The sequence below is a fragment of the Lytechinus pictus genome, chromosome 11 (genome assembly GCF_037042905.1).
Source record: "Lytechinus pictus isolate F3 Inbred chromosome 11, Lp3.0, whole genome shotgun sequence".
Lineage (NCBI taxonomy): Eukaryota > Metazoa > Echinodermata > Echinoidea > Temnopleuroida > Toxopneustidae > Lytechinus > Lytechinus pictus.
The window spans coordinates 14,735,936-14,762,253 of record NC_087255.1 but is presented as its reverse complement, the minus strand read 5'-3'; the positions used below and the strand labels follow the sequence as shown (position 1 = coordinate 14,762,253).

The 26,318-nt window shown below is 36.3% G+C and overlaps 1 protein-coding gene across 2 annotated transcripts in view; it reads right to left on the bottom strand.

Annotated features, from left to right (window-relative positions):
- LOC129270858 (phospholipid-transporting ATPase ABCA1-like) overlaps positions 1 to 26,318 on the bottom strand; it is a 67,451-nt gene that overhangs the window by 24,404 nt on the left and 16,729 nt on the right. For both annotated transcript variants that reach the window (XM_064106841.1, XM_064106842.1), the window contains exons 5-28: positions 24,084 to 24,278; positions 22,665 to 22,695; positions 22,189 to 22,313; positions 19,626 to 19,823; positions 19,163 to 19,225; positions 17,232 to 17,508; positions 16,652 to 16,818; positions 15,911 to 15,988; positions 15,031 to 15,306; positions 14,289 to 14,382; positions 10,520 to 10,637; positions 9,777 to 9,953; positions 8,355 to 8,577; positions 7,520 to 7,741; positions 6,479 to 6,686; positions 5,751 to 5,873; positions 5,093 to 5,273; positions 4,459 to 4,590; positions 3,867 to 4,006; positions 3,141 to 3,278; positions 2,460 to 2,665; positions 1,755 to 1,833; positions 1,123 to 1,340; positions 135 to 333 (exon numbers count right to left, since the gene is read on the bottom strand). In XM_064106841.1, the coding sequence (XP_063962911.1) occupies positions 135 to 333; positions 1,123 to 1,340; positions 1,755 to 1,833; positions 2,460 to 2,665; positions 3,141 to 3,278; positions 3,867 to 4,006; positions 4,459 to 4,590; positions 5,093 to 5,273; positions 5,751 to 5,873; positions 6,479 to 6,686; positions 7,520 to 7,741; positions 8,355 to 8,577; positions 9,777 to 9,953; positions 10,520 to 10,637; positions 14,289 to 14,382; positions 15,031 to 15,306; positions 15,911 to 15,988; positions 16,652 to 16,818; positions 17,232 to 17,508; positions 19,163 to 19,225; positions 19,626 to 19,823; positions 22,189 to 22,313; positions 22,665 to 22,695; positions 24,084 to 24,278 (3,868 nt within the window). The remainder of the gene's footprint in view (positions 1 to 134; positions 334 to 1,122; positions 1,341 to 1,754; positions 1,834 to 2,459; positions 2,666 to 3,140; positions 3,279 to 3,866; positions 4,007 to 4,458; positions 4,591 to 5,092; positions 5,274 to 5,750; positions 5,874 to 6,478; positions 6,687 to 7,519; positions 7,742 to 8,354; positions 8,578 to 9,776; positions 9,954 to 10,519; positions 10,638 to 14,288; positions 14,383 to 15,030; positions 15,307 to 15,910; positions 15,989 to 16,651; positions 16,819 to 17,231; positions 17,509 to 19,162; positions 19,226 to 19,625; positions 19,824 to 22,188; positions 22,314 to 22,664; positions 22,696 to 24,083; positions 24,279 to 26,318) is intronic.

Here is a 26,318-nt window from a genome sequence, read left to right as displayed (position 1 = left end):
CAATCATCTTTCTCCTTTAATATGATATTCACAATCATTGTCATCATCTCCATCATTAAAAATTTCCTTTCTCTTCCTCCTCCTCATCATGACCATCTTGACCATCATGACCAAACCCACCACCATCAACTCACCATCATTTGCCAGCAGCCCTTGGTTCTCATCAGTGATGCTAAGATTGATAGAAGATGCCGATGGCATTCTATAATGCCTCCTCCTGATGCTACCCCTCCCCATGAATGGGCGTGGCAACCTGCCTCCATCTGTTGCTATGTCGGTACAGCCTGGCTCCATGTCTACCATCTCATTCTCTTCTGTCACGGCCAAGAACACCTAATCGGAAGATTACAAGAAGCCCTCTTTATATTACTTCAAATAAATAACGATGTACACTAAAATGGGTCTATATTCACTTCGTCTACAAGCAGTTGGTACATTTCTCAGACGATTACACGACACTTGCTCCTTCGACATTTGCGCTGGTCTTAACACCTTAGTGGGCATAGGGTTAGAATTAGGACTGTAATAGAGTTTTCTGTTCAGAGCAATATAAAGATAAGGATTCAGCTTTATTACGTTTTGGAGGTTGGGTATTTTTGTTTATCTCAACGTGCAGATCTTCCATCAGAACATATTGTCACCTAAGTAAATGTCATGGAACCTCTCGAATAGTCTAATATCACATGGGCTGAATCTATTTGGCCTGCTATCAATTGGTCTAAATACATGTACTGTTTGGTCTAGCTACACTTGATCTAATGCCCTCTTGGTCTAGTCCCCATTAAGTTTACTGCCCAGTTGGTCTTACTTCAAATTCACATACTTATTCTTAAGAACTTGCAATCTATTTCAAGTTTTTGTTACATGTAGGTCTAAAAATCAATCATACAGTACATGTAAGTCTTGCTTGCAACAGAAATTATGGATTGATTTGCTACGATGGAAAGTGATGCACATTTAACTGATGTTTGCAAACAATTGCATAAAAGCTTCTTGCCTGATGTAAGTAAAATATTTTCAGTCATCATTACAAAATAGGAATTTGTGGAATTTACATTACATGCCCTATCTTTAATAGATTAAACTGTTCAAAACACAATTTGACCTCTCTTAGAAACCAACCTCTTCTAATGACGTATCAGAGAGGCCATAGCTGCTGATGTAAAGTTTATCCATGTTCATCTCTAGTTCTCTGAATAACTTTGAGAGCATCTGATTGCGAGCCGATGAGAGAGGGAGCTGGTAGGAGATCTCGGTGCCGATGTTCTCAGCCACCGTTGCCTTGGGAACAAACTTCTTGATGAAGGCTGTGATGACGGCCACGCTGCAATACCCAAGATCTGGTAATCAAGAAAAATAGATGTTGAAGCACTATTGCAACTCCAAAATTGTAACTGTAAGATGACTATTTATCAATAAAGTTAACAGATTCCCGATATCCAAGGTCTGATAACAACAAAATAAATTAACATCTGGCATTAAGGACAATGTTATTGAAGCATTCGCAATAAACCTGAATGATAAATGTAATTCAGAAATAAATTTACATCAAGAGGGCATGTACATGCACATAGTCAACTAAATCATAAAACCACATGCGACTACCTACATGTATGATTTGAATTTCCCCAGACCCAAGACATAATAACTTACATGTATTCCTTCAAAGGAATACATGCATTGAGAGACTCCTGCTGATTTTTCATTATTTCTAAAAAAAATTCTTTAAAATTTCCAATATTTGAATTTGTTACCTGGTACATCTCCAGCTTCGCTTGCTTTCTCGGCATGGATCACATCACCATCGGTCTTATCATCAGGGTTTAGATTAAGCTATACGGAACAATATATATATATATATATATCAATAAATTACTCATCTAGAATTAGCATTGAATATTTCACAAGCTTGATTACCAATGGTTTTAATAGTAACTATTCAAACTAATTACAAGTATGACACAGCAAGGATATCAAAATCTAAGTAACTTTCAAAGAAATACCTAATACAAAAGTTTTGGGATTCATTTAAAAAAGTCTACTTTTTGATGATTTATTAAAAGGGGGAGACGGACAAGAAGGATGAGGATAAGAAGAAGAGAAGGATGGGAAGAAAGAGGAGGAGGCGAGCAAGAGGATGAGGAGGTGGGAAATCATAATTTCTAAAGCACCAATCCACATTGACAATGAGAGGAAACTACTGGAAGGCAATTTTAAACAAATGGGTTTTTAGAGTAATTTTGAAATTATCGATATTTGAAATATTCCGGATGGAATATGGCAACTGATTCCACAAGGATGGTCCAGCATGTGGGAATGACCGGTCCCCAATGATTTCTTGGATTTAGGAACTGCAAGCAATTTTGAATCAGAAGATCTTAAACATTGAGGAGGACTGTATGGAATCAACAAATTAACATTGTATAAAATGGGAAGAGAGGATAACAAAGAAAACCTACCGGTGCAACATCATCATCCACATTCCTACTGAGCCCATGTTCTCCAGTCTTCTTTGTCAGCACCAGGTAATACCCAGAGCCAAAATGACTCTTGAGAAACAGAGACGTTCCGCAACATCTCAGTTTGCCCTTAGCGATGATAGCGATACGATCTCCCAAGATGTCCGCCTCATCCATGTGATGCGTGGACATGATGATTGTTCGGCCTGAGAGGATAACAGTTTGCAAGCATATTCATTTCATGAGGAACATTTTGTAGATTTAATTTCATATTGCAGTTTTCATGCTTTCCTTCAATACAATTACAAAAAAGATAATTTCAAACATACGTCACATGCAGCTTTCCTTCAATACAATTACAAAAAAGATAATTTCAAACATACATCACATGCAGCAAAATAAAATTAACATGACTGAAATCAGCTTTTGTAAATGTTAATCAAAATGTGTATTATTCCCTTTGAAGTTTGAAGCACGTTCATTCATTCAGTAAACGTTTGTATTCTGAATGCTACATTCATATAAGGGAAGATGGAAACAAAGGATAGTGGTTGACCTGTAAACATTAATACCAAAATGTGAGACCTAAATTTACAGATGTATAGGTAAACAGTGTCTCCCAGATACAGGCATAATACTATTATTACAACTAAGTAATACAAAAGCTGTATTATTTCCTACCTGTCTTGTATTTGCTGAGAAGGTCCCAGATCTCTCTCCTAGCATACGGATCTACTCCAGCAGTAGGTTCGTCTAAGATGACTGTCTTAGAGCCAGCCATGAAGGCAATGGCTATGGACAGTTTTCTTTTCATGCCACCTACGATTGAGAAAGACCGTTATTGATCGTCATGCACTTACAAAATATAATGCATTGTCGGCTAATACAAATTGAGGTCTTCGATCTCCATACAAACATGGAATTTCACAAATTATAATGTATTTCAATGCAGAGTTATATATCGAGAGAGCATGCGTTGAATATGATATCTCAAGATTTGTATAAGTAGGTGCAGTATCTCTATATATAACCATCTTGAAGGACAATTGTACATGTCAAGAGGACCTGTCTATGTTATTGAATGCAAGAATAACTTCTACAAATATTTTAAAACACTCTAAATTATATTTTCAATAGTCGTTAAAGAGGTTTAGTTAATTTCATGATTGAAAATATTCACTACTTGAAAATGTTGAATGTTTAAGCTTAACCTTTGAAGCACTATTCCTTAAAAACTTCCCACTATATCTTTATAATAAGTATCCAGATATAATGCTCCCCTCCAAGTAACTACTGTACAAGGAGTAGAAATAATTTACGCCCATACACATTATATCACATGTACTGTACACATTGTATTCCAAAAATTATCATTTTAGAAATATTGCATATTACATTCCAATGTACCTGAAAGGTTGGCAGAGTATTCATCTCTCTTATGAGGTAGATTCAAGTCCTGTAACATCTGTTCCATCTCTATGGCAACATCATTAGCAGTAGCACCCTTGAGACGGGCATAGAACCAAAGATGTTCCGCTACAGTCAACCTTGGGTTAAAACATTTGACATACATTTAATTAGTGTCATTTTCAAATCATTAATTAAGCATGAAATTTGAAGTATAATCAACATATGAAAATGATCTATTATTTGAAGAAAAAAATCAAACACAAAAGTAAAGATGAATAAAGAGAAAATGATGTTGAAAGAATTATAGTGCGAATTATAGGTACAATGTACATGACATAAGAATGCTAATCTTGTACTTGAAAACAACATTTAATAATTTTGAGGGATTGAGATGATGGGACATTTTGCAAAGAAAATCAAGTTTTTAATATTATTATCATTACTTAAATAAATTTCCCAAAATTGATGATGGGATTTTTACACATAATGTTACAATAACTGCATAAGGGAAAATATTGGCATCTCAACAGAAGTTGAGAACAAAAAGCCAAGCTCAAATTCGACCAATCTCAAGTAACTGCAGTCTCACCTATCAAACAAGACGTTATGCTGTGGACACATTCCTAGACTCTGTCTGATCTCATCTATACTGGTACGGATGTCCCTCCCATAGATGTAAGCCGTGCCCTCCGTTGGCGGGAACAGACCAGTCAATATAGACCTACGAGGTACACAGTTGGAAAAAATTGTTAACCAATCTTAGGAACACATATCAAAGAGGCAGTTGCTACAACCTTGCTACTACATTTATTTGGTGAAAATCACTTGATTTTGTAGGGTTTGTACATGTAGCTTTAATAGGGTGGAAAAGACCCGGTCAAAAAATTGTGTGTATGTTGCAAATAAAAAACAATCATTTTCATCTTGTACTCACATTAGTATATCACATTAGTTACAAGTAGATGCAATGTACAGTTTGGAAGTCGTGGCATCATTTCATAATTACATCATTACAGACAATTTTCATGGATGGGTTCAAGTTCAGTTTAGAACAGATAACCAACTTGAAGGTGGTGTTGTCACGTCTGAAGCAGGAGTCTTCGGTCCAGTGATAATAATAAATGATAACTTTACTTCAAAATGTCCACAGGAGTGGAAGAAAGCTTTCCAGCAAACCTCAAGGTTTGTAGAAGGTTTGGAGTACTTTGCAGGAGAAGACTTACATGGTCGTGGTCTTGCCGGCTCCATTGTGGCCCAGGAACGAGGTGATCTGTCCTTCATAGAAGTTCACACTGAGGTTGTCTACAGCAAGCTTCTTACCGGTAGAGTAGATCTTGAGGAGATGACGGATGGCCACACCAAGGGGTAGGTGGGCAGGATCAGCCTCAAAGTCAGAGTTGGGTGCTGTAAGATATGATGACCATACACAAATCATTCCATAACTTCAATAAGTACAATGCACAACGAAAAGGGTAATTACATGATTGTATGCAGCACCAACAAAGAATAATTACAGACCTTAGATAAGAAGTTTGAAGTCTACTTTAGAAGACTTAAATGATTGGTCCTGAAAAGTATGCACTTATTCTCCCCAGGGAGTGGAGAAACTGCGCACTTAGTGCAGGCATGCAAGAATCTGATAACCAGGGTCATAATAATTACAATGTAAAGCACTTAGAAGCATTAAGTGCTATATAATTACATATTATTCTTCTAAGGAAAGTGAAAACATCCTTATGGAAACGTCAAGAGTGAGCAGATCTTTTCAGAACCAATCATGTTCAAAGAGAGAATTTGATGTGTATCATGCCATGAAGCCTCCATTGCAATACATCTCCTGATATGGAAACATAAGATACTTGTATCATTGTATAAACTTACCACCTCTAAACCTTGCATGACTCATATCAATACGCTCTCCATCCATATCCTTAGATTTACCATGCCCAAACCAGTAGCTGTATGTGAACGGGAAGTAAAATGGTCTGGGCATTCCATATTGGCCTGAAACACAAAGACAAAAGAATGGTGCTGTTGTATAAAACAAATATTACTGTGGTATACATGTACAATGTAGATTAAAAAAAATCATTTACATGTACATCATATTCTTATTTGAAATGGTTGTTCTATTCACTTTAATTTAATTCAAGTCGATTCACTAAATTTTCATTGGCAAAGACCTACTTTAAACAAAGAGTAATTTCTTAATTTTCAAATTCAAAGTAGAATAAAAAGTTTCTTACATTCAATAGTTAGAGGAAAACCTTTTTGAGCTTTTATGTTCATTAATGAGATCTTTGTTGAAATATATGATGCTATTTGAAGATGGGTGAAGATATTTTTGTATGAATATTGCATGAATATTATCCTCTACTCCAGTAAAATTACAATTAAACAATACATTTTCTTACTAAACTATGCCTGAATTTAAAGTTTCAATGTAAAAGTGTATTATGTTAAATCACATACATTGTACCTGTACGTGTGAATGAAAATATCGAAATAACTTTAATATCACGCAAGCTCAATGCATCATGGATGGGATTTGCCCGAAAAAAAGCCTAGTAACTTCTAGCATCTTAATATTTTGCAGAAAAATAAATTACCTGGTTTTACAGCTTCAATATACCACGTCAAAAGCCCATAGATGAACGCATCCAACCACATCATGGCTAAGACCTGCATGAACGTAAAGCCATGCTCCCCATTCAAGGGACTGGTGTTGATGTTGTTCCATTGGACACCTGTTCCTTGGACCTCGTACAGGGAGAGGTAGACAGAGCCGTAGCCAAAGGCAATGGTGTTCAGCAGAGACTGTAAGAGATAGGTCAGGCAAGGTCAGGAGTGAAGACTAGCATGAAATTGTGTCTTGTTTGGAAATCTGCTTAATTGCTCGTTTAAAAATCAATATCAACCCAATTCATTTGCTAGCATGCATGCATAAAAAAAAAAAAATAGAAACACCAAGTGTATTTTAATAGAACCATATGAAATAATACATTTCAAAAGTATTTTTGAAAAAAATATCTAGGAAAAGGGGCATCAGTAATAGCCAATGACTAAAGTAGATGTGCCAATCAAATTTTGTAGTACCAAACTAATCAGTTTCAATTATGATGTATGATATTGAACATGAATTGGGAGTGAATTGAATTTGCTATTGAGTGTGTCTTGCATTTTCTAAGTTACAATTTATTAATATTTTAAAAAGTATTTACTTTCAAAATAAGTGTTAACCAACTTGACAGCAGACCGGTTGGGTCTAGCCATGATGGTATATACAGTAAAGGTTTGGCTTTTGCAATTTTTCTTTGTAGAAAATCTTTAAATAAGATTACAAAGATGACATCTGGGGGAAAAAAATGAAAACTTAGAGTGAAATTGGTGTAAATATATGCATATTTTATTCATAATAAATAAAATAATTTTTGGGGGAATTTCTTCTTATAATGGCTTGTAGTTTATGTAATAAAGAATAAAGAATGTGCGAGCCAAATTTTGACACAATCGCGCGAACGGGGGCCATCATGACCCCCCCCCCCCCCCCCCCCCCCCCCGCCGTCGTCAATACATCTCAAATAGCGCCCAGTCCTTTAAGAGTTAAATTGAACTGGACTTCAGAAAATGGGCCTTGAATCCAAACTCACCACACCAAACTTGGCTCCTCTGGTCAAGTAGGCATCCCAGGTGATGACCAGGGTGAAAGGGACGTAGGTGAGGAAGAAGATGACCGCTCCGCACGCAGCCGAGAGGTTGGCCTTGGAGAAGAACACGCTGATGAGGAAACACAGCATGATGGTAGAGATACAGAAGGAGACCAGGAAGAGGAGGACGATCCCTCCATCAGAGTAGGTGATGATCGCTCCATACTGGAAGAAGAAAGGAAATGTAAATTAGTGTCTTTGGTCAATATACTAGATCCATGATTTTATGATTATAATAATGCTGATGTCTTATTGAGCGCAAACACCGTCCAGAGACGCTAATGGCACTTAAGTTGTTAGAATCGTTATCAATCAACATTAAAACAGCAGCATCATCATCACCATCACCAACAATTATCACTATTTCTGACAAATACCACCATCATAATCAACATCCTTAATCATCATTATCATAATTATCATCAACATCATCCCCCTTCCTCATCATTGTCATCATCCCCAATATCACCATCATCATCTTCGACATCATTATCATCATCATACTCCTCCTCATCCCAAAAATTACCACCATCAAGTTCATTATCATCATCATCATCATCATCATCATCATCATCATCATCATCATCACCATCATCACCACCATTACCCTAATTAACATTAAAATCATCACCACTGCCACCTCGACCATCATTATTCTGATCATCATCGTCAATAGCTTCATCGTAACCTCCAATATCGTCATCATCATCATCACCCCCGTTATGATCATTATCATCAAGAACATCATCACAGCCTGCATCATCATCCCCATCCTCACCTTCAAAACCAGCACCAGGAGCACACAGCTGGTGAACATAACAAGGAAGCTATCGATGAACCACGCCAGCCAGTGAACCCCGTTGCTAAGCCCCATCACCTTCATCACCTCCTTGAGACGTCTCTCCTTCTCGTAGACGACACCCTTGATGATCATCGCCACCGAGAAGATCCAGGAGATGATCATGAAGAGAGGCAGAACTCCAGATAAGGATTGGACGAACCTGGATAGAGAAAACACAGGGTTAGCAATAGGAAGACAATCACAGTAATAATTATCAATCTTGTCATCGTCATTGTCATCATCATCGCCATCATCATCATCATCACCATAATAATATTCCGCATTTATATAGCGCTTAACACATCGAAACGACGTTTCTAAGCGCTTTACGGATATATTATTACCCCGGTCATCGGATACTTGCATGCCCGCATACAATGTATGCACCTTCTCCACTCCCTGTGGAGCATTCCAACAAGAGTTCCAAGACTCAATTGCTAGGCATACTACATAGGCTTTCGCATCCTACCGGGTACCCATTTAACACCTGGGTGGAGAGTGGCAAATTGTGGATTGACGCCTTGCCAAAGGACGCTAGGCCATAGCGGGATTCGAACACACGACCCTCTGATTACAAGGCGAGAGTCAGAACCGCTACACCACAGCGCTTCCACCATCATCAACATCATTGCCATCATCACCATCTCTACCATTAGCCAGCGAACCAGTGAACCCTATTGATAAGCCCCATCATCATCATCATACAGTGTAATTTCATATTGACTGACCTAATTTACCATTAATCTTTCATTACAGGTCATCTCATTTTTTTAACAGAAGTCCAGTTAATCTTAACAAATCTTTGATTTCATCTTATCTTCAGTGAGGCTACATGTATGTCCATTTCACTTCCTACTAACTTGGCATGATCCTATTTTTGTTTATCTGATTAGACCATTCAATGAAATACGGCAAAGGAGTAATAAGACTGTTATAAAATTTGGGATTATAGTAATATTGCCATCCAATCGTAATTACCATGGTAACAATGCTCAACAACCAATCAAAATCAAAGATTTCATGATAGTTACCATTGGATGGCAGTTATAACTTTTTATTGCAATGGCACCCTTGGAATTAGACCAAGTGGATATTAACCCATGTCACCTCATCATATTCTAATTCCACAACATGGAGTTTTAAAAAGAAAAAAGAAATAGAAATAACTGAAAAAATTTAAGAAAGTAGGCAGATTAGGGGGATGATACTAGCCTTGAGTCATGGAGGACAGATGTCTTCTTAACTGATATTCCTTATTCAACTCGCCATAATAATAAACTTATAAGACAGTGGGCATCAATGGGAAGACAAGACAAACCAAATGGTTATGATGATTCCTCAAACCAGATTTATACTTACAGATCACTGATATAGCATGGATATGGGAACTGCTTGACGTACATTCCTGCTCCGAGGTCTTCTTTCCCGGTCTTCACTTTGATGATTGCTTGCTCCAGGATATCTTGGATGAAGATGAATCCACTCTCAAAGTATTTCCTATCTCTGATGCCCTTCCTTGGGCCTGGAGTCCAGTACCTGAGATGGAAGTTAATAGATGTGATTACACATTCAGCTAAACAAAAGATGTCAAAACAAACAATGATTTCATGCCTTGAAAATCAAGGTTAAATGTCATCATACCGTTCGTTCTTTCTTTCTTTCGTTTATTCATTTGTTAGTAAGTTCATTTTTTCATTCATCCATTCCTATATTAATTCATTCATTTGTAACTTCATTCACTCGTTCGTTCATTCATTCATCCATTCATTAGTTCATTCATTCATTTTATTCATATTGGAAATATTGACTAGCAGCAAAGGCTAAAGGGGTCAATTTACAAATACAGGTAATTAAAATATATGATTACAAATCAATATAACATTAAATACAGTTTACGGAATTATAATGATTAAATTGCATCAAGAATGATAATCTTCTTCCATGATATACATTGAAGATCTTAATTCAGTACTTTTAAAACCTCTTTGCGATATCATGAAATCTACATGTAAGCCAAAAATTAATCACATTGAAGTTTGATGACATTTATTTATCAAAATCAGCAGTAACAATGGTTACACTACCATCTGAGTGCTACTTACCCATCCATGATCCTTGTGGTACTTTCACTGAAAGCAGAGTCCATGCGGATCTTGTAGTCTAGCAGAGGAGGAATGTAACTGCTATCTGGATCATCATCAATGTTAGTAAACACAATCCCTGAAGACATAAAATAAGAGATCAAAGTGTACTTTAATCCCCATCATCCAACATACATGTTCTTTGGAATTGAACCAAATATATACATAGAGAACAATGACATTCAATGACATCATAATGAACTACATGTAAGTCGCATGTCAATTACCAAATCTGATCTTACGAAGTGATGATGCCATAATAAGGCAAGTGATAATGACTTGTCCAATAAAATTTCTCCCACTTTTTTTTTTGGGGGGGGGGGGGGGGGGATGGATAGATGAAAATTATATTGGATGGCTTTCTTTCATGGACAACCAGAAATGTTCCACTCGTGAGGGCCAATATTCCACTCATAATAATAATTATAATAATAGTGTATATTTGTAGAGCGCACACACCCGTAAGTAGACGCTCATGGCGCTAGCCGAGCAACAGTTCTCTTTTACAATGGAAAAAATGAGATTTTATAGAGATTTATATACATGTAAATACTACACAAGAACCATGAACAAGTACAATGTAAGAATAATAATTTCACATCTGCTTCATTCACCCCAACCCATCCATCAGCCCATCATCATGCGGAACCCAGTGCCCTCTAGCTGCCCCGTTCACTGACAATTTAATCTGTGATTCGTGAATATTTGTCCAAACTCGTGGAATATTTCTGGTATTCCATTCTGAGCCATCCAATATAATACAAAAATTATTTTCTGAAATAAACAGAATATTTTAAATAAATTTTGTGGAGAAAATGATTTGAATATGATTGTGATTAGAGATACAAAATAGTATACTAGTAAGTGTTTGTAACTTTAAGCACAGTGTATATTTAGGTCAATTGGTAGTTTTTGTTTACATTGTACATGTAGTTTGTTTATATTTAATAGACCTGTTGCTGACCTAGTACCATGAGTGCATTTGAACCTTGTGTGCTCTGTATTAATTTACACTGTTAATACTATTATTGATACAATGTCCTATATGTAACTCTCAGTTCTCTATCTTGAAAAACGAAATTAACTACACCATCTATGGCTATGAAAGACTTCCATTTAAAAAAAAAAAAATGTGATGACAAGCTGGCAGCCATATTCAGTGTCCGTTTTGTTGGAATTTTCATTGCTGTTATTGCTTGCCTGAATATCTTTGATACATAATACTGCACTTGTACATAATTATACAGAGTATACACAACGAATGTGCATAAAGGCATGTGCATTTTTTGTAACTGCAATATCACTGGCAAGTGAATGAACTTCCAAGCTATTGTAAACACATTATTGACATTGGCTCTTCAACATGGGGCTGCTATTGTTATCGTTAACAAAGACGAGATCTGCTGGGGTCATGTTACACAACCCACACAATAGCTGCAGTCAATAGACCCACTGGGATTAACTCAGGTGTAAATTGGTTCCCTCCATGGGATCAAAGGAAGCCTAATCTCCAGTCTTTGGGATCCTGACTTCCTTTGTGTGCCAAAACCAAGTTCTCCTCAACCATTTTCAATGGTGTGTTATTGTTAGAGGAAACGATCCATTATCACCATAATGTCTGTTTTGGAAGACATTATGGTGCTTCAGAGATGTGTGTATGCACGCAGAATGTATACTGCATTTAGATAATGTGCAACCTAGATGAGTTACTAACACTATTCTATTTTGTAGGCATGTTGGCAGAGATGCCAACCTAAAGGGATGGTTGTCAGGAATATTTACCATATTTGTCAGGAACAAATGGGAGTTTCTCAGGAACATCCCGCGAAGTAGCATCGTTTATACAGGGATGCCACTAGGTGTCCTCCAAAAATACTGAAACTCATCGCGGGCCGGAGCAGTGTCCAAGAAAAAAAAATTTAGGGGGGTCCACCTTTAATTTTGGGATGGACACATGTCACAGGTAAAAAATTGGACAAGCAAGCAAAAAAAAAAAAAAAAAAAAAAAAAAAAAAAAATAGGAGGGGGGGGGGGGTCTGCCCCCACCTCAAATTTAGGGATGGGGGGGGGGGGGGGGGAGGACCAAGTGGCTTCTTACCTTGTTGTGATCGATGACTTTGAAGTCAATTAGGTTTGAAAAACTGACGGTAGTTAGTTGTGTGTTTCTCATAGAACGCGAGACCAAAAGCTTCAGTCTCTGTATTTTGGTTGTTCAGCTGAACCGCGTTGGCTCCACTCACCAATACATAGACTGAAGAGTTGTTGGCCCGTACATTAAGACAACGTATCAGCTAACCCAGGGAGCTCTGGGCTAGCTGATACGTACGTAACCCAAGGAGCTCCGGCCCGCTTTTCGGGCCGGAGCTCCCTGAGTTCCGTATCAGCATGCAGCAGTAACGTTAGATCCAACATTCGGCGGAAACCCGATTTTCGGATCGTTTTTGGTACATCAAATGTCACATTATGAAAAAATAATTACATCCAAACTTACGAGAAAATATATAAAATTCAGAAACATCGTACCTTAGACCACAGTTACCGCTAATTCCTTTCAAATGATGATTGAAACTTAGTCATCCTCGATTCCTTCGTTGGTCATCGTAAGTTGCCATCTTGGATGACGTCATCATCTTTACAGTCGTATTTACCAGTCGCTATTATACCGCGATTCGTGCCGCTGATTTGTGCTTGTCTACGTGCGTGCGTTCGGAACTTGTCGCTCGCATTGATTGGCCAGGATATCGATAATTCTAATCAGAAAGCCTTGATAAAAGCATAACTCAATGAACGTAGTAGGCAGTGCGCGCGTTTATAAATTATAGTAGAGAAACTCCCGTTGGTTTACCGTTGGCCACACACACGCTGCATGCACGATACATGTATACACAATACACGCATATACATGCACAATACACAATACACGCATATATACACATGCACAGCAAAGCAATACACAATACACATGTATTGTAGTTGTTTTTTCCGTAACCTTTTTATTGTTGCCGTAACACCGTAATTGGAGGAATAAAATCGGAACAAATACGGCGAATCCGTAACGGTTGGCATCTCTGTGTTGGGTGAGCTGGCTATAAATCCATTCACTTTTGTTAGGCGGAGATGAAAAAAATAAACCTATAAAATAAAATGAACTCACTAGTTTCTCACTCAAGTTCTTGACTAGTTCTTGACTTTATGAACTTTATACTGCTCATGTACACACAGATAACGGAAAGATAGAAAAGGTGTAAATCTAACTCTTGTTTGAAAAACTTATTTTCAAGGGCAAATTATATCTACTGTTATGTTATGAGCTACTGAAAAGGTCTCGTTTAATGTGCCAGTAAAAGGCATTACGCTTTTAGAGAAATATAACTGACAATTTTTATGATAGAAATTATGATATGTGACAAATGTACAGTAGTAAAATTTATTGTACATGCACATAAAGCTGTTTTGCTTCTAAACATTGTCATCCACTTAAAAGAGCTAATATTTCTTATTTCATCTTTGATTAACTTGATTTTTACAACTTTTTTTATTCATCACAGTGCAATTTTCAGGAGGTAATTTCAGTGATCCAGAATTTTCAAAGATTTTCCACAAAGCAGGCAACTTTATAGCACTAGTCTAAAGATTTATATTTAGAGTACATGACCGAGGTTAAATGCATCTAATACATCTAATAGGAATAGATCGAGAAGCAGTACTGAACAGGAATTGTATTACTTACCGGCCCAGAATGTGAAATTTTCAATATGAATCTTTGCATCGTCAACAAGATCCATTTCACTCTTGTATGGACGGAATCTGTCAAGTTCAAAGCACTGTTAAAAGAAAGATTGAGTCAATTTTAATTCAGAGGAAAAATCTGATCTCTTAAATTTGAATATTTGCTTTTAATTATTTCAATTCAATGATCATTGTACATTTGTAGAAACCTGTTTTTATTTTCTATCTATTATCATTTTTATTATGATTAAGGTAAAATAAGATGTAAGATAAGATTTAGAAGATTAATCTTAAGACAACCAAACAGGAGTATAGGCATCTCAATAAGAAAATGCATGCACTTACAATAAGCAATACAAGAAAATACATTGTGTATATATAAACATTCAGAATAATGCATACAATGTTGACAAATATAAAATAAGCCTTCACTCCCGAAATGTTCTGGGCCTAGATTGTAATTTTAGCCAAGTGTAAACAGGCAAACCCACCAATTGTTGCTAAGCCCATCCGACAACCTGGCAAAATCGTCAACCAAACCGTTACATATTTTAATCATTATGTAACTAAAACAGGTGAAAATTTCATGAAACAATTGGTAATTATTTTCACTGGCTATTACTACAAGCTCCTGCAAATCCTTGCATCTGATTGGCTGAGAGTGAATCAGTCTGCGAAAATCACGGACTTATCTTTACATGAAATGCTACCCAGGAACATGCAGCAGCTCTAGGAACACTCACCTTCAGAATCACAAGTGTCGTGTTGGCCAAGCTGTCCATGGCGTCCAGGAGGTTCAGAATATCCTCTGTGTTGTTCCCAAACAGGTCCGGTAGGAAAGAGTTGTTCCGGAGGGTGGGAGGCACCACCGTGGAGAAGTTGGAGGGTAGAGGGATGCCCCCTGGAAGCGCCGTGACTGGTAGGAGATCTTGTGGATTGTCAGGGAAAGGGGGCAGGCCCTCGCTGGATCGGTTCAAACAGGTGGCCATGGTACGGAGGTCCTGGTTTTCAACGAAAGCCTGGATAGAAGGTAAAACAGATGGATATCAAAAATATATTTGGGGAGTCTTCATCCGGAGTCATAAAGTGCCTCTTCTTCTTGTAAAGAAGTAACCTATTTAGCTTTATAGCTATTAAGACCTCATGATCTCCGTATAAATTCTGATGGAGATCAGAAGTCTAAAGTGTAAAAGGCCATCATTGTTTTTGAGAGATAACTTTTAATATTTCATCTCGAATTCTGTAAATATTCTTCAAGATACATTCAACTCTTTATTTCACCTTATGTGGGGTAATAATAATAACAATGCGCCTCGGAATAGATTGTTTCTAGATAGATGGTGCTATACAAATGCCTATTACTATCGGTCAATACATAAATCTGTTCACACAGACAGTAAGAGGGTGTGTCTAACTAAATGATCCAACAAAATCAAAGCTGCAATATTTTGTTCATTATTTGTTATGTCCATGCTTGGAATTTTTACTTTAATTTCTAATGTAAAAGCCAGGATGAAATGTTTATATCACACATTTAATAAAATGAAATTGAGTACTATTTTATTGGAATGAAAGCCTATGACTGATTTTACTCCCCAAAAGCTTAATTCTAACAATACTTACTCTGATACAAGGTGATACTTCCGTCCATTTCTCTGCTAAATCTTTCATATCTCTCAAACTGTTGAACATCTCATCAGCCTATATCAAACAGATGAATAATAAATTAAACAGTCAAATCTGCATGTTTCATACAGAATGCCATTAAAGTCATTCACGATGCTACATGTACATAGCACTGGACCCTATACCTGAGATTCTATATGGCAGGGCTTCATGACAGCCAATGAAAAACAAAAGCAAACTGATCCAAAAGTATCTCTCAAAATTACTTCAATGAAATGATTTGTATATTCTCTTTGATGTGCCAGTTTGAATCTAAACTTTGAACTCAATGTGCAAATGCAATGGGATATCCCGTACTAAATGGGCCTTAAGCAAGCGTTTTTGTGCAATACAATCGCCTATCATGAACAAGCCAACTCAAAATGAAAATTCACACTGATATTGTCCAATAAACCGTTCTGGCTGTGCCAAGTGAAGTTTTGTAAGAATTGCATGAAGAGGTATCTTCGCATAAAGCGAATCAGCATTAAATTCAGACTACAGTCAAGCCTGGACCTACCGAAAAGGTAACCAATGTGGCCACAGGTGGCTTTTATCTATAACACATATCCTATTCCAATGGGAGATAAATTTGATGGCCACTGAATACAGGTTTTTAAAATAGACAGGTGGCTGCCGAAGCATGTTTGACTGAACACTTAACAGAGGTAAGCCGATTAATTCATTGTTCTTCATTACCTTTTCCATGATCTGCCTGGTTGCAGTCGTGTTGGGTGTGTAGAAGATGTAGCCTTGGATGAGAGGTAGGAAGAGTGATAGGATGTACTCTGTCTGTTTGGTGTTCCCTGAGCCTGTTTGTAGGAGATCGACAAGCCAAGGACATCGCTCCGTACCTGGGATAGTATCTGAAGGTAAGATATAAATAAGATTTTGTCAGAATCTGCCTCGCAGTGGTGGTGTTAGGAGTAGAGTAGGTTTCTTTGTATGAGAGGTAAGAGTGATAGGATGTACTGAGTCTGTTTGGCGTTCCCTGAGCCTGTTTGTAGGAGAACGACAAGCCACAGGCATCGTACTGTACCAGGGATAGTATCTCACTTTGCGAGAATGGATGCATGTTGAACTGAGATACTTCAAAGGCCCTGTATCCCAAAGCTTAGAGCTTGATCGTTTCGCTCATATTTATGCTTGATTAGTGTGATCATCATGGACAATCAAGTGCACAAATCAACTGGATGATCAATCACAAAGCTTTTTCTTAGATGCGCCATGCATATCAATGCCAAAACCTTATCGTTTGCATACATACATGTAGGCCTACCATTGTCATCTCTGTTCCCCAGATCATCGGATATGGGAGGGAACGTCGGGGGATCTACTGGATCTACGGACTCCTCCGGCTCCAGGGCATCCACAGGCTCCAGGGCTTCTCCTGGTCCTGCTGGGGGCGGTGGGGGCTCCTGGGCGTCCTGTTCAAAACTCGGCACACTGAAGCCCAGGAAGGGCAGGTCTCCGCAGATGAGCTTGCCCGTGTCGTTGTTCTTGAGGATATCCTCAATCTCTGAGGTCAGGTTCTTGAAACTCTCCAGCTCTCGAATCTAAAGTGGAAAGTGAAGGTTTGCAAGAAAGAAGACCACATGAATATTTCATATTAATTACAAGTTGAGCCATTATCATGAAGTCACTCACTGTGTATTGGCCCTTATTGTGATGTCACTAACTACCAATACTCAGGGAGCGTTTCATCAACATGTTTGTCTGACAAGTTGTCGGATCTCACAACTTTCCTTGATTTTGATGGGCGGAGAAGCACTGTTACTATGGCAACTGTCGGATGAAACAAGACTTGTCCCATAAAACGTCTGACAATTCCTTCCATGAAACGCTCCACTGAGAGACTGACCAGCCACAGTTGGTTCAACACCATGCATTAATCATGGTGTTTCTCTTTTAAAATGATAAAAAAACAAGACACGATTTAAAGAGTCTAGTTTTATGGGGATCTCTCTTAAAGTTTTACTGATTAACCCCTATTCTTCCATGCACCTCGGATTCATTGGTCACTTGAACAGTACCATATTTTTTTAATTCTTTACTCATGACCTGTGCTATCTTGTATGCCTTAGGAAAAAGTGGCCAGCCCACAAGACCCTCTTGATAATGAAAGTTGGTGCTGCATCTATTATGAAAGGCATTTAAAGGGGAATCCAACCCAAATAAAATCTTGTTTTTACAAGGAAAAGAAAAATCAGACAAGTTGATAGGTGAAAGTTTGAACAATATTGAAGAAATAACAAGAAAGTTATAATTTTTTTAAAGTTGTAAATATTGGTAATCACTATACCCATGGAGACTTCAAAATGACCGCATATGGGATGTCATAGTGATGTAAAGCAAGGACTACTCTTCCATATACTCCGATACATATTTTGGCTAAAATGTCATTTTTCCCAAAAGTTTTATTTCAAATCATATTTTTCTTTCGTGAGGACATAAAAACAATATACATGTACTACCTGGGTTATATTTAGATTACTTCCCCAGGGGAATGGGTACTTTAATAGGAGAAAACCACAAATCCCTGATAATAAAGTACATGGCCTATGGGAAAGTTGTCCTTGCCCCTTGTCATAATTTACTTACAGAGTTGCCAATTTGAAATCTACATAGTATTAGTGATCTCAATTTTAAAGCTGCTATAACTTTATTATTGCTTGTCCGATTTCTTTCAAACTTTCACCATTCTGTTTAATTAATTTTTCTCCTTCCCAACACAACTTTTTATGGCCAGGGCTGGATTCCCCTTTAAAACTTTTACCAAATAAGAGGAATGCTATCATGTAAGGCTCCCAACACAATTTGAAAGTACACTGGGTTATGCACTTGACGAATTATACATGTACAATTGATTGCATATTGCAAACTGACATCTGTCACTTGCAACCTCTTTCCTTCCTTTCACTCCTTGTGATGGCATGCTTCGCCTATCATCACAATACAGCGATCTCTGACTGTATAAAAATGATTTATGAATCGTCAGGGAAGAAAAGAGGTTCTTAAAAATGAAAGAGCACACACACAAAAATTCAAATGTAATCTCTACAAGTGGTGTATATTCAAATGAAACATAACATCTACATGTACCACATTTTCTGTGTAATACTTAAAACGATACAAAGTGTAACATGCAGCAAGTAGTCAACTTAAAGTAATTCAAGTCCTTGGCAATAGTGAGATTGAATCATATCTCACCTCTTGCATGATTTGTCTGATGTCATCATAAACATTAGATGGTATATCTGAATTATTCCTGGCCTGAAAGTAACAAAAGAAAGAAAAATGTTGAATACAGTGCTTTACACACAAGACATTTATATACAATGTATTCTACTAGATATCAGAATAGACAGGCATACATGTACGTATCACAATGTATTGCATTAATTTATTTTAAATTACACTGTGTTTTCACAATACTCTTTAATGCATCTGCTTCTCTTTTCTTCAAATTTTCATTGATTAAACTAAAACACAATTAATTATTACAAAATCAAAATAAATCAATCAAACTTTTTTGTATATGATTTACCAAGCAGCATGGAACTTTAACAATTCATTATTACGTGTGAACTCCTGTAATATAATGCATTTTTCTAAGGATGTACAGACATCGGCGGCAATATACAAGATACGAAAAGACAATCAATGACCTTACCCAATCAATAAATTTCTGTTTGTCCAATGACTGCCAGAGATCCTTCGAGAACTCATCCAGTTGGCTACTGGTCAGGTTACAAAGGACTTTGCTGATATCATCCAGATCCTCAGGGTTCTGAGGTTGGATGATCTCACCTAGAGCAGTCTCGTTGCATACAGTATCATGCATTCCACTGCCTTGAAGCAACAGTTGAAGCTGAAATGAGAGATAACAACAGGTACTCATGTTTTAAACTTGATTTTATTTCATCTAGTTGCCTAGTAGTCAGGGTACAGCGGACTTTTCTGATATTGTAAAAAATGTCAGGGTTCTGAGGTCGACTGATCTCACCCAGAGCACTCTCATTGCATTGAGTATCATGCATTTGACTACCTTGAAGTTACAGTTGAAGCTGCAATGAAACATGTAATAAAATGTAATAAAACATACTGTATCAATACTTTCATCTTCTTTCTATTCATCAACTATCTATATATCTGACACAAGGAGTAATGGAGAAGATAAAAATTATCATCATTAACCACAGATAAGCAATGTAATTTTTGTAAACATCATTGCCTGACTTTGGCAAGGTCACAAAATTGTGGGCTGAAACGTTTTTCATTGCTGGATTTCATATATTTACATGCATGTACATGTACATGTATGTGCTTGGGAATGTTAATAGAAGACTGAGTCTATACCATACATGTATTTGCAATTTAATTCCAACTGTCCATAAGGACACATTTCTTGTTTCGCTTGGGTGGTCACAATAGAAAGGTTTCACTGTAGCTTATCATCCCCTATCCCTAAAAATGCTAGCCCATATTACAGCACCACGTGACAGGCATATCTGAAAGTCACTTTATGTCCCTTTGTCACTTAAACATGCAGATATGTCACGTATATATTCATGTTCTCAGTTTAGTGTCAAAGTCTGATTTCAGGGCTTGATGTAGACTTGAACCAAAATAACATTACACAGCATATAAGCATAAAATTGAGCAATGTTTGTCTGTAAACAATCACAGTTCACACCCCTGCCAAATCAGCTAAACTTTACCTATTTATTAAATAAACATGAATAAAGTTATAAGGGCTTTTTTTTCCTGATACCTCCCCCCCCCCCCAAAAAAAAAAAAGGCTACATAAACATGTACTCTACCCCTACATAAACTACAAAATGGTGGTTCAAAAACATTCCTTTAATAATAGTACAATTACAAGTAATTCATCATCTCCTTTTTGCTAATATATTCATGATCATTGCATGTTAACTGTTGAACCACGGAGAAATAAAGAAATACATGTAGATCTACTAAAAAAAAAACCAACAAAACAAATAGGTAAATAATTTGTGTTTAAAGGCACTTTTACAGTGTAGTAAAATATTTAAAAACAACTCAACATTATCTCTTTTTAGATTTTGAAGAGATACGTGCAGAAACAAAGAATTATGGGATTGGAACGAAGACAACTGAGGAAAAATTGAATTAAACAAAGGGGGATCCGGAGAGAATATATGAAATTGACTAAGAAACAGAGCACCCAATATTAAAGACAAGTTGGTGAGAATACTAATAAGATGACAAGAGAGGAATAGAATGGAAAGAGAAGAGGAATGAACTAATGAAATAAAACCAGAGAAAAACAAAACCATCGAGACGGAAACGGAAAAAAAACACGATGCGTCATAAGATCCAATGCCACCTCTTAAAACGGCGCATTAAGAGGATTCCTTGCTTTTATATCCCCATAAAGCTCCTGCTAAGATTTGCATGCCAGAGTCTCTGTATTGACATACATAGATTACTGTCTACACAATCATCTCAGATTAGATTGACTTTGTCTATGGGATTACCATTATCAAGTTCCACACCAAGAAGTGATCATCAAGACAAACAGAGTATGGTGTTGTCCAAGTTCAAACAGGGTTTGAAAACATGAAACAAATATTATTGATAATTTATTATGAAGTTGGCTTGACGTCAAGATCTCTTTGTTCAAGCAGTGCTCGATGAACATGAAACTGAAACATTAATAAATTCAACTTGAAATTGGCTTCAAATGGTGTTGTCCAAGTTCAAACAAAACATGAAACCAACATTCATAATTTAATGCGAAGTTGGCTGGATGTGATGTCTTTGTTCAAGCAGAGTTTAAGAAAATGAAAGCAAAACATCTTATAATACAATAAACATGAAGATGGCTGAACATCATGGCTTTTAATATAAAGCAGACTTTGATAAACATAAAACAGGAGCACTAATAGCTTAAATAAATAAATTTACCGCGCAATTGGCTGGACGTCAGTGTATCAGCAACCGGGAATAATGATAATTACTGAGAAGCTCCGATCAGATGTTTCTCTTAGAATTAATATAAACCTTCTTCCCCCATGACAAAATTCTTATTCTTGAGCTCATTTTCAAATATTCCTCTTTTATAGACATGTTAATGTTTTGGAATTCATTGCACTCTTTTGTATACTCCTTGATAGAACATTCCATCAACCCCCCCCCCAAAAAAAAAATAATAAAAGGCCAAACATTAATAAAGAGGAAATCAATGATCTTACCTCTCGAGGATTAATAGGGGTGTTGATCAGCTCCTCAGTCACATTAGGATTAATCCCCAGGTCATTGTTTAAAAGTTCTTCGAAAGCTGCAGGGTCCGTCAAAATATCGGACAGTGTGACAGATCCTATGAGGAAAAAAACAAAAAAACATTAGATTTCAATTTTTACACAAGATAATAACACCATTTTTTGTATTCTGCAAATTAATGGCAACACTACTTACAGGTTTATTTGGTTTTAGGCATTTTCACATTATCATGAGTACAATATCAATTGTTCAAACACACACTGAGTAGGATACATGCATAGTCTGACAAGAGCCCTGTACCATAATAAATCAATCAATCAATTGTACAACTAATTGATGGTTTAACATTTCCAATTTATAGCAACTGCTAATTTGCTAAAATTATTTGATATTTTTGTTTCATATTATCATCATAGAATGTTGGATTGATATGAACAAACTTTCTTACCTGTAGAAGTACTATTTGATGAAGAACCCGTCTATGTAAATGGAAAAAGAGAAAAGTAAAAGGAGTAGGGCAGGTTGAAAAGAATCACATGTGTTCGAATGAATAGAGTATTAAAGATTAAAGTAAAACACTGTAAATTTCATAAAGATTGGGAGCAGAATAATAAAGTTATGGTATTTTTAGGTTTTGTGTTTTTTTCCTTAAACAATACCCTGTATAGAAATTATGAATACAGAATGCGTGAGCTGAAGCAGTCATCTCTAAACTTTTTCACATGAATTTTAATTATTATATGAAATGACATTGACGTGTATATGCATTCCATTTTTCCTGCTTCGAGATTGTAAAAAAAATGTGATTAAACACTTTCATTTTCTCATATAATTTCTGCCTTGTCTTATTAATGAAGTGCAGAAATGAACACAATAGTCAAGACACAAAAGTGTAGAATTCATATTCAGAAATAATGATTGATAATTATCTGAATAATTGCTAGTCTCTCTCTAGACCTTACAGAAAGGGGAAATTTAACAATTGTTTTTAATATATGTACAGGTATTTAGAACAAATAGCCATCATTAAACAAGTACATGTACATGTATTCTAGGAATATGGTAGAGTTTGTTAAAAGGAAGTGTCAATGATAGTAAAACGGACATGGTAAATTTCCATCATATGGGTTGTTCCGGGTTCGTTGCCAGGATATACAAACAAAACTTTGGAAGGAATTCAATCAACATTTTCTGGGTCAAGCTTGTTACAATGTACAGTAAGGTAGCTTAATGAATAAAATGTCCAGCCCATTGTCTGACATGGGATTACCAAGACACTTGACCCCCCCCCCCCCTTCCTCCGGATGTGTCATCCATTTATGTATAAAATAGGGGTTAGGAGAAAAACAGTCTTGACTTTTGGTAGATCCTCATATTCAAAGGCAATTTTTGTCATTTTTACTTTTCCTGACATATACAAACAGACTATGCGATCCACAATAGGGCAAAATCATTTCAACTCTTAAGCACATACTTCCATGAGAAATCCATCTTGAGTTTTAATTACTTTAGGATGAGGGCTCTTCTTGATTTTATTGATTTGAATAGTTGGTTGGTTTAATTTAAATCATTGATTGATTGACTGCTTGATTGGTTGGCTGATTGCTTGCTTGCTCGACTGATTGATGGATGGATGGATGAATTAATTGATTGCTTCATTGATTGATTGACTAACTGATTAATTGGTTGATTGATTGATTGTGATTTATTGGTTGGTTGACTGACTACCTGATTGATTGATTGATGATAGACGATTGATTGATTGATTAATTGATGGATTGACTAAATGATTGTTTATTGGTTGATTGTTTGATAGTTTCATTAATTCAAATCAAGTAGAATGATTCCTGACGTGGCAAAGTCTTACCAGTGCTGCAACTGCTGAGGGGTCTATGTGCGTGAGGAGTTCTTGAGCAATTTCTGTATACTGCTCCCTGGTCAGGGCACATAGTTCTTCAGTGGTCTTCGCTCGTAGCTCTGGATCCTCAATACCAAATAGGTCTCCAAGCGTCCCAAATTCACATGCCAGTGACAGGGTGGTTGGATCAGTCAATGCAAAGAGCTATAGAAAGTACATGGAGAGAAAAGATTGTTTTGTTATAAAGGGAAACTCTTGATGTGGAATAGGTTCAAACAATTGCGAGTTAACAATTTTTTTCATGTATTTATTTATTTGTTTCATTTAATTCACACTGCAGGGTTGGCCTTTTCATTTTTTTTTTATTTGCTTCACAAAGGCACCCTGCAGTATTAAACAAACAAATTCAAGAAGCAGTCAAGTGTCCACTGACTTAAAGTAAAAACTAGCAAGTACATGTAAACAAATAAAATGAAAAAAAAATCACTAATATGAAAATAGATATATAACTAGGAACAATACAGATTATAATAATGTATGAACCTATTTCAATGTACTTACATACAATAATAATCATTACAATTCCTTTAAAAAAAATCTAAATAAATAAAAACCAATAAACAACTAATTTATTAAAGTGAACAAATTTATTAGCTTTTTAATATTAAAGTGAAGTGCTTTCTATAGCAGAACTTGCACAGCTATAAATTAATTCTGTGATTAAGTACAAATTCACAATGTACATGTACATGTAATAAAGTCTGTCAGTCCCTATCAGAATGAGATGGCTTTGTACAATGTACATTTCAATAAAACAGGAGTCAATTGGCATCATAAAATTGATTAATGTTTTATCCTGTCCTTGAAGCTATTCTCATTACATGTACATGTAGATGATGCCTGGTAGAATTGTTTAATCATATCGATCCAGAGCAATGAAAATGTGCTCTAGTTATACAAAAAATGTAGGCAATGATAAATTGCCTTCAAATGCTGGGTTATATTGTAATTTGTAATAAGGAGAAAAAGAATATGAACATTTGATCATTTCTTCTGATGTATGTAGTTATTATGTAGTTTATTGTTTAATTAATAAACCAAACAACATTATGTAGTTTTTAGTTTTTACACAAAACCTGTGCAGAAATTTAAGCAGTGAATTCTTCGTATGAATCCTCTGCACCCAAGTGAAAGAAAAATCTTAGAAAAAAAACCCCAAAGGGTTCATGGCATGTCCAAACATCTTGTATTACAATGTATATACATGTAGAAGGAAGAGGGAAAAGAAATAAAGATTACAGAAATTAAAGACTAGTGTAGGAGTGCTCTGCATGCATAGAATCTGTTTCCAGAAAAAAAAAGACACAACCCCAAAAAATGAAAAAATAGAAGAGAAATGGGAAAAGAGAAAACAAATCAGGAAAAGAGAAAACAAAACAGAAAAAGAGGAAAGATGGAAAAAAATGAGAAAAAGATGAAGTAAATCTACAGTAAACAAATCTATCAAATACAGTGCAATTTCCTTAATACTGCTTCAATCCAATTATTGAATCATACTGCCGCCATTTATGCTGAGCACTATTTGCTATTTATAGTCATGATGAATATTGTTTATTAAAGGTTATCTGAAATGAATAAACAAAAAAAATATCCATACTGTGGTACAGTATACTTGCAGGTGCATAAATTCCATGAGACGAGTGCTGAAAAGTTCATGCGTGTTTTAATGTGAGCAATAGAAAATTAATCATATCATGTTCTGAGAGAGGCTGAACTTTGTACACAATGTACATGTACATGCATGCTTGACTACAGATTATTATCATTTGTCTGAACTACTCCTCGTGTGAATAAACTTCATGTCATTTGACACCAAAATCTATTAAGCGGGATAAGAATTAATGAGAATGCTTGACTATGACCAAGGACCGATAAAAGTCTGTGAGAATGTTGTAAATTTGCTTGTTTATTGGCTTGCTGTAATTGGATTTCACGCCATTAATCAAAGTGGAAGATACATTATAAGAGTTAAAATATGATTTGTGACTGACACAAAACTTTGTTGTTTATCGTGGACATCTTTTGCTGCCAGGACAAATATTGAATGAGGGCATCAGCTCAAGGGATACATTGAAATTGATAAGACAAAAAAGAAGGCCGATGGGTAATTTCACCCTCACGAAGGCCCAAATGGCCCCTAAAATTTCCAAAATAACATGCGCTGGGGTGACCATCTTATCTAGA